This window comes from Diachasma alloeum, unplaced genomic scaffold (assembly GCF_001412515.2).
Source record: "Diachasma alloeum isolate Michigan unplaced genomic scaffold, Dall2.0 Dall_scaffold_78914, whole genome shotgun sequence".
NCBI lineage: Eukaryota > Metazoa > Arthropoda > Insecta > Hymenoptera > Braconidae > Diachasma > Diachasma alloeum.
In genome coordinates, this window is record NW_021683649.1 from 95,429 (window position 1) to 105,201 (window position 9,773).

The 9,773-nt window shown below is 40.0% G+C and overlaps 1 protein-coding gene across 1 annotated transcript; it reads right to left on the reverse strand.

Annotated features, from left to right (window-relative positions):
* Positions 1 to 1,387: 1,387 nt before the first annotated feature.
* Positions 1,388 to 2,620, reverse strand: LOC107047946. Its single transcript, XM_015270878.1, has one exon. The coding sequence runs from the start codon at positions 2,618 to 2,620 to the stop codon at positions 1,388 to 1,390; it is 1,233 nt and encodes a 410-aa protein (XP_015126364.1).
* Positions 2,621 to 9,773: the final 7,153 nt, after the last annotated feature.

Sequence of the window (9,773 nt, forward strand, 5' to 3'; positions counted from 1 at the left end):
GTTAGATGGCGCGGTGGTCACGACGGGTCAGATGGGGAGTCTGATCACGTCTCTTGCAGCGGGTGGCGGATGGGGGGGGGGATATCTCATGGTTACGTCATATGGCGGGTATCCAACACTTCTTGAATCAGTGTCGACTACAAAATAATCTCGCTGGACCGAGCAAAGGCTTTTGGGAAAAATGCTGCGGCTCGGGGGTGGGGAGGGGGCGGGGCGTTGACTCAACGAGAATGATGTCGCTGGACCGAGATGAGGCATGGGGTAAGGCTGTGATCTCACGGTGGATATTCGATGGTTGCNGTGGGGAGGGGGGGGGGCGTTGACTCAACGAGAATGATGTCGCTGGACCGAGATGAGGCATGGGGTAAGGCTGTGATCTCACGGCGGATATTCGATGGTTGCGTCTTACGGCGGGTGTCAAGGTCGCGCATTTAATCACGTACCCGTTGTCTAAACAAGAGCAGTCTGGTTGGACCTCGTATGGTGCAACTGGTGTTCATAGGGAGATATTTAAAAGTTCGTCGATCTGATCAGCTGAGAGTGGTGTATGATTGGAATAATGTTAAAGTGGATGTTCCCGATTCAAATGCAAGAGGATTCATCCGACTTTGACGGTTATGAATATTTTTCCAAGAAGAATCTTTCGGTTACCGGTGTTTCCGAGAAATTATTTATTATTTTCACAAACTGAATTTCCGTTTGAATTGTGGTGCAGAGTTGAAGAGTGGGGGGTCGGAGGGTATAAGTAGTTCATTTCACAAGGGATGCATCAGTTGAAATCATGGAGAAACTCTCGATAGACGATATCCACTTTCTGATCAGAACTGCCCCGTATTTGTTCGGGTTCGAGGAAGTTGTAGAGAAACATTTCGGGGATGATCCACCGGAGCGTGTTTGGTCCTTAATTGATGACATTCTTCTCTTGGAGAGAAATTACGTCGATTTGAGGAAGAGGAATGAAGAAGAAATTTCTGCTGATTCTTCACTGCCGATGTCTGCTGTTATTTCAAAGAAGCTGGAAGTTATTCTGAATTGCATTGAAGATTTAATTCAACGAGTGAGCGACGATTTTGTTGGAGACCGATGGGCTAGCTCCTGGTGCGAGCCATCAACTAGCAGCGGATTGAAGAGGAAGAGAGGACCAGATCTCACGGAGGACACTCCAGCTACACCAATGCTGGGCATCCTCAATGAATTAAAACTCGGAGTGAATATAATGTTCAATACTTTGAAAGCAAAATGTCCTAATAATAATAATACTGGTGATGATAAATAAAAAATCCATTCTCCAATAATTGTTGTTTATTTATGAAGATTACATTGATTCCTTTAAAAAAAAAATCTCATGAAAGATTACATTGATATGTTTGAAAAAATCTTGATTAAATTATATGAGTTTCTTCACATTGCCGCTGAGTAGACTGTACTCGACAATTCGATCGTGTAAAATCAAACAGTAGGCTGCTGTGTTGTTGGGGAAGATTTCTGATGACTCAAACTCCAGGCGAATATCAACCGGTCCAGATTTCAAGAACTCGTTCTGTTTGGAGCAATCGATGACGATGAGTGGTGCAGCTTCCAAGAATTTTTTTCTGTCGAATAGCGGCTCGGGCTCCTTGTGATAATAAGACGTTTGGAAGTTGGTGTACATGTCATAAAGTAGAGCTGATTGGTTGTGTGCAATGTCTAGATTCAGATTTCCATAGGGATAGCTTTGTGAATTTAAGAATAATTTGATCTCTCGAATATTGCAATGATCAAATACACTGGCATTCTTTGTGGCTTCGTTCTTTCTGGCTGTTTGGAAACCGACAATGACATAGCGTGGTTTCTCCAGTTGTGTAGAACACTTCACAACCCAGACATGTTTCGATGTTCTGGGTAATAAAGGATATTCATATAACTCCCAAGCTCGAAAACTAATTGGTATAAGATTGTCTTTTGAAATCTGATTAAGAAGTTGCACTTTTCGAGAGTCCGCAGGTTTAATATAGGGAATCATCCAGTCCATCTTCGTCATGGTAATTTTAAAAGTTTCAGCCCGCTGTCCTCCTTCAAGAGCTTGTTGAATGATGGCATTGAGGTCGTTGTGTGAACGTGTCAGAATCAACTCGTGCTTTGCGTTCACAATAATTCTCTGGTAATCTTCAGCAAATCCGAAAATCATGCTCAAAGGAATGGACACATCGAAGTACCCTTGATCATCGGTTATTTTTTTCCCTTGATCCATCATCCAGCCAGCATTTTCCATGAGATAACTCTGATTGGGACTTTGTGAAATATAGTTTTTCATAAGTGTTGTCAAGCCAACATTTTTGCATCTATCAATTTCCACAGCATTCAATTCATAACGTATCTCCTCGAATAGATGACAGATTGCATTGTTGACGAGCTCAGTGCGAGCAACAACCTCATTGTTGTCTTCTCTCGTCAATCGACCACAAATATGCAGTGAACTCTTGCTGGGTAACAGGCAGAGGTCTTGATGTTGCACAGCAATACGAATTTCATCATTGTTGCTGAAGGACGATGATGCAAACGGTTGATGTGCGTGCATTTCATAATGAGCAATGGACTCATCAAAGATGATTCGTTTTTGAATATTTAAGACTTCTTCCATGGTAGACGGCAGTAACAACAGGCGAGGACGAAACAGCAAAACTTCACTTTTTTACTCTTGCGTGAATTTTCAGACCCAGACTCCTCAGAAACTTGATATTCTGCGATGTCAGCTGCGCGCGAGCTACTCGACGACTGTCCACTTTCTGGCATGACTCTTCACTTTTATAACTGCTGCCAATTTTTCTCTCAAAGACGATGCCCATTTTTCCTCTCAATTAGCTTTTATATGAAGTCTCACTGTGATGACTTCTCCACGAAAGTTCACCTGACGATCGTCTTGGTCTAAAATTTTCAATTGCAGATGATCTATTGACTGCACGACGATTGGCAAGTAAATGACCTGCGCAGGATTCTCAATGATCTTATATCCGGCGGGGATGCTCGGGAAAAATTCATGAATTGTATGCACACGCCTGTCGTTAATGTAGGCTCCTGCAGTGAGATTGCACTCAACACGAAGTGAATTTACATGAAGGATATTTGGTGGTGTGGCTGCTCGATAGACTGTAGAATGTGCCAGAACCTCTCCGTGGAAACCAAGCAATTGACCGATAGAATTCGATGGCATGAAATTTATTGTTACATCTTTTGGTACCTCAATCACTGTTGTAAGTGTTTGATCATCAGCTTTCAAGCTGAAGGGAATTTTAAAGCTCAATAATTCTCTCTTTAAATACTTGTCGATATCACTGATTTCATAGCTTCCCGTTGGTATAGTCAGCTCTATTGCCAAATCCCCTTTTTGAAAATGGAATTTATTGCGCCCCTCATCAATATTGGGGATTGAATTGTATGTGAGGAGTTGTACGAGTCCTACACTGTAGGATTTTTGCTTTGATAATTCAATAGGTGGAAAATACCAGGCCTCCAGTACAGAGGACCTGCCAGACAAGGTCAAGGTGAATGAGTCACTCATCGCAGCTGCCACTGAACTGATGTGCGTCTTGATCTGATCAGCCCCTTTATATCAATTCTCCAGTGAGAAATTTCAAACACAAATGTCCACATATAATGGTATTATAGTCTTGATAATTTTTCATGTTATATTTCACAATACTACCGCCACCGAAATAATGTATAAGGTCCTGAGGTGGACGTAAATTGCCATAGCTATCAAAGTAGATCACTTCATTATCCTTCTTCTTGTAGGCAACCCAATGAGTACCTGGGCCATCTTTATCATCAAGGTTAACTATGGCTGACTCATTCTTCCATGGTCCACTTTGAGGCATATTATTTCTCATGTAGACACCACGAAAATGCGGTATTCCCATGATGCCTGCATATTTCACCAGATCACTGTCGGTGAGCGCTCGGGGGGGTAGTTTTATTAGTTTTTTGGATTCAAGTGCAAGCCCAAACCCGATTTATAGGGTTTCAAGTACATTCCTTTGCCCAGAGCAATGGCTTTCATCGATCGGTTATGCCTTTTGCTCTCTTCAAGGTCTTTAGCGGCCTGCCTCGAAGCGCCAATTGCTCTGGCTATACCTGAAGCACCACCAGCTAAAGCACCAGTGGCACTAAGTCCTGCAAACAGTGGGATCAGGAATGCTGGTAAAATTCCACCAATTTTGGATGAAATGGGAAGAACTCTCGACGATGGTTTTATTTTTTTCCTTCCTCCTGCATGTTTTACTGCCTCACGTGCACCTTTCAATGCACTCTTGACCGGATCAACTCCAGAGTGCATGGAGCCTTTCGCAGCTTGTATAATATGACGCAACAACGTCTTCTTCTTACTACCACCACCGGACTTCTTTCGACAGCCTTTTCCAGACTTCTTTTTCTTCTTCACATTCAGTTTACCATTAACACCCATGCCGATTTTTCTCTTCATATTCATGACGTTTGCAACATTCCAAGCCACTGCCTTTTCACCTAAACCAGCGTCCTTGGCCAAAACTCGTTGCCAAGCTTTATCAGCAAGGACACTATCTGCTGCGTGTCTAGCTGTCAAGTTCTCTGGATTCTTTGAATAAGTTATATCGTGCTCTTTGCACGCTGCATCCAGGGGATTTATCCCCAAATCTCCACGTGCCAATCTCTTGGCTAGCTTTGTTCCGGGTCCACAGTACTGATAGCCAGGTACATGCAATTCAATGGGTAACTTATTGATGAGTTTATTCACAAAACCTTCACCCTTGGAGGTTTTGGCACGTTTGTTCACCACCATGATCTCTCAAAGACTGACTGGAAATGAATAAATACACTGTATTTAAAGATTTTTCCATCTGTCGTCGTCATGGAGTTCAAGGAGCAAAGTTCCAAGCTGCCTGTCATTAATTTCGATAGAATTACGGATAAAAAGAAAGACAAGAAAAAGAATCGGCACGGCCCACTCTTACCAAATACTGTTCGTGCAATCCTATGTGGACCTTCCAACTGTGGCAAAACCAATGCTCTGCTTGCACTTGTTACCCACCCGAATGGCTTGAAATTTGAGAATGTTTACGTATACTCAAAATCTCTGAATCAACCGAAATATCAATTCTTGAAAGATTTATTGGAATCAGTACAAGTTATTGGCTATTTCCCTTTCAATGATCATGATGAAGTGGTCAAACCTGAAGAGACTAGACCCAACTCCATCATGATATTTGATGATGTAGCATGTGAAAAGCAAGATAATATTCGAGCATTTTTTTGCATGGGTCGACATCGAAATGTAGACAGTTTCTATCTTTGTCAAACTTACGCTCGAATCCCGAAACATTTGGTGCGGGATAATGCGAATTTGCTCATACTCTTTCGTCAAGATGAGATGAATTTAAAGCATATCTATCATGATCATGTTAATACTGATATGCTGTACACCCAGTTCAAGGAATTGTGCTCCGCGTGTTGGAACACGGACAAATATGGTTTCATTACTATTAATAAAGATTGTGAATTGCATGAGGGACGATATCGGAGAGGATTCGATTGCTATGTGTACATAAATAGTGATTGATTAGTGAAATTCGAGACAGTGTTAAATCGAACGTATAACGCTCAACATGCAGCGCCAGGACTTGCAACAAGAGTCAAGTGTGTTGCAGCACATTGCTGAAGCCAGTAAAGCCATTCGTCATAAATATAGAGCTATAAAGCTTGGTAAAGATACGGCTGAACGTGCTATTAATGAAGCTTTGAAGCCGGTAGTGACACCTCTTGAAAAATTGGTTAATCATGCAGAAGTTCAAAAGCAGAATAACTATAAGAGTCTGATGACAATCAAGAGAATGAAAAAAAGCAGAGCAGATGAGAAGTATGAAGTTCCATCAATTCAACATGGAGGACCATCATTTGTCGATGATAATTTCTCTCTGAAAAAAGACGTCTTCCCTACAACATCTGAGGAAGAAGTAGCTGATGAATCCTCTCCCCTAAACAGGTCTGACACTGGGAATCTCCTTCAATTTTATCTCAATAAGTTCGGTACAGCAAAGGAAAAAGAACTCGATAGACAATTTGGTGTTCGTCAAAGTGGTGAAAACTGGAAAATTGGGAATGCAATTGTTACTTTCCGTGGCGATACATTGATGATTGAGGAAAAATCATATGATTTAACTTCAGGTCTCCTGATGTTAATATTCAACAGAGATCCAAAGATGATGCATGTCACGTCAACAGATAGAGAAAATTATGGAGAAATTTTACGGAGTACACATGCACATCGACTGTATTATCATCCATCCAAACCTATCAAAGATAAAAACCCCACTGAAAAATTTACAAATATAATTTTACCACTAGTATCATCAACTTCAAAAAGTGGTGAAGCTCTAATACCAGACCTGATGGTGGCTCCAAAGACAACAGCCAGGAGAATGGATTATATTTACTGGGATAATCCGAATGAATTGGTGGATAGACTTCGTTTACTCATGGCATCTCAAGCTGCAGGCAATTTCAGTCATACAAATGAAATCCTCTCCATTATTGAAGAATTACGAGAGGCTGAAATAATATATTAACATGTTCCCTCACGTAAATGCTCTCACTTGCATCATGAGTGTCGATGTGTTCGGACGCCTGTTATACAGCAGTAAGGCCTCCACTCTTAGCAGGAGAGGTCCACCAGGTGATGGATTTAAACGTACCCTCGATGGAAATTACAGTTTAGAAGGTAAAAGGTTATGTGCCATTGCTGATCCACTGGAGGAGTCTGATGCAATTTCATTGCGAATTTTACGAGAAAATTTGCAAAAAACTGTCGATCTGGTGAAACACAATTTGACGATAGATTTGGAAAAAAAATTGGAGAAGACGATTGGAGAGTTGGAGTCCACTATAAATACACGTTTTGAAAAAATAGAGAAATTGCTGGAAAACCGACGGCGTAAAATTGCAGACACACAGAAACAATTAAATGGAGTCCCAAAAACGAACGATAGCGGAGGAGCTGCATCGCCCAGCACGAAGAAATTATCCAAGAAGACGCGTTGAAATGCGTGGATTGGATGAAACGTGGCAGGCCGATCTCGTGGACATGGTGAAATATGCAAACTCGAACAAAAACTATCGATATCTCCTCACTGTAATTGATATTTTTTCCAAGTATGCGTGGGCCATTGCTATTAAATCAAAAAATGGTAAAGATGTCACAATTGCCATGAACAAAATTTTGCTGGACGGGCGAATTCCAAAGAAACTACATGTGGATCAAGGCAAAGAATTCTACAACAAGGATTTCCAGACTCTTATGAAAAAACATGACATCGACATGTATTCTACCTTCAGCAATCTCAAGGCGTCGATATGTGAGCGTTTCAATCGAACACTGAAAAATAAAATGTGGAAGCAATTTTCAATCCGTGGAACCTATAAATGGATTGATATTGTAGATGATTTAGTAATAGAATACAATGATACAAAACATCGCACCATCAAAATGAAGCCGAAGGATGTCACCACAAAAATGGAGAAATTATTGTTGAGAAACATTTATGGAAAATCAGGAGCGATTCGAAAGCTGAAAATTAAATTCAAAGTGGGTGATAAAGTGCGAATCAGCAAGTATAAAACTGTTTTCGAGAAAGGCTACACCCCAAACTGGACTACAGAAATATTTACAATCAAGAAAGTGCAGAACACCATACCCGTAACTTACAAGCTGATGGATCATAATGATGAATCAATCGAAGGAGGTTTTTATCAGGAGGAATTAGCGAGTGTCAAGTATCCAGATGTGTATCTGGTTGAGAAAGTGTTGAAGAGGAAGGGGGCGAAGGCATATGTGAAGTGGTTGGGATTTGATAGTACTCATAATAGTTGGATCAATGTCAATGAAATGTAATTTCCAAAATAAAAATGAATAAATTTTTTTTTCAAAAATCATTATTATAATTTTTTATTCATGGTATCCATAAGGTACAGTATCTGTTGAATCGGGTAATAAGATTCTTTTATCATCATCGGAGCTCAGTGCCAATTTGTTTTGCCTTACAGTATAAACTTGATGCTTTTTACTCTGAATTAAATATTGAGGTTTGACAATGTTTGTTTTCTGAAAAAGACAGTTTTTATAATCTTCAAACGTAATTGTTTTCAGCATTGCATTTTTTACACCTTTTGCACGCTTCTTCTCCCGTACCTCACCCAACACCTTGAAAGTATACAATTTGGCACACAGGCCGATAAAATCAGTTATAATCCGACCATTACATTCATCCTTCATTACACCCAACACTTTTTTATTGTGTCTTTTTATTCCATAAACATTATTCTCGGGATAGTCCGAAGTGTCGAATTTTGATGGACTGTCTTTGATGAACTCATAAATGTCTGGAACAGTGAAATAATATAAAAGACTATCTGTGTCTGTGTACATCAACTTCGACTTGTCACCAAACACTTTTTTCACATAATTGTAATGAAAATCGTAGATCCAGATTTTAGACAAATCCAAGATAGCAAATCCAATGTAGATGGGTTTATTAAAATTGATTTTTGCACGACTCATCTCAATTATTACCATATCATTATCGTCGAAAATGAGACTGCTGTGAAAATTAGGCTGAGCAATACAAACTCTTGCTCCATTCCTCCCCTCCCATTTAATTACTAATTTGACATCTTTATGTTTCCTCACATTCTCCATGGTTTTCCCAAAGACTGCATTATTCATCAATTTGAAGAAATTCTTCTCAAAGTCATTCTTCGATTCTTTTCTTTTTTCAGTATTTAAATCAATGTAGGGCTTGAGCCATGTTCCCTGCTTAAACTTCAATATTCGGAGAATTTTTGTCAATTTCATACCAAGAGTCAGACATTGCTTTAAATTTCTGTAATGTATAACGTAAGATTTTTCAGCATATAGAGTAGTCATAAGCTTTTTATTCTTACGATTTGGAGGGACACAATGCTCGGGACACAGCGGTAGATCTCGGTGTGCATCATGCAATTCTCTGGGATACTCCAAGTCTACTTCCAGAATATATCCATCTTGAGAGTCATCAGGAACATTGAAAACATTGAATCCTTCTGGATTTTCCCATTCGAAGCCGCCATAGGGTAGATGTTGACTCATAGCCGCACCGTACAGGTTGTTAACATCAAAGTACATGAGATACGACTCATCTTTATCTTTATCGTAATTTTCATCCATATATCGATTGTTGGCGTGAGCATAACGATTGGTGCATTGAGCGACACCTCCACGAATCCCTTTTTCAATGAATAAAATCTTATCAACATCTGTTAAAAGCTCAATTTCCACTTTTGTGTATTTCAACATTGCATCGAATGCTAGTCCAGGCGCTGTGTAATAATGCAATGAATCTAGCTTATACACCGAAGAGCAACTTTTTCTAAAATTTTCAAAAATGTCTGCTAGGAGTAGAACATCAGTTTTCAAATACAAATCTGAATATTCCCCAAGTGTTGAGATGTCAAACTTCTCCCAAACTTGACACGCATGTTCATAGTCCTCTTGTGATATCTCCCGATTACTCAATGATGACTAAAAAGATTTTTTAGGTGGTAATTTTTCATCGTCCAATTTCTCCCAACTATCTACGTATTCATATGGAAATACACCCTTCCGCAATAAAAGATGAAATTCAACCTCGGTATTGCAATGCGCTCGGGTGATTGTCTTGTCCGTATCAGTCAAGTATGATGCCAATTTTTCAAGACTACTAGCCATGAATCTGAACGAATCAATGAAT

What these genes read in the sequence shown, in the direction of transcription:
- LOC107047946 (XM_015270878.1), bottom strand. Translation starts at nt 2,620, where the DNA reads ATGGAAGAAGTCTTAAATATTCAAAAACGAATCATCTTTGATGAGTCC.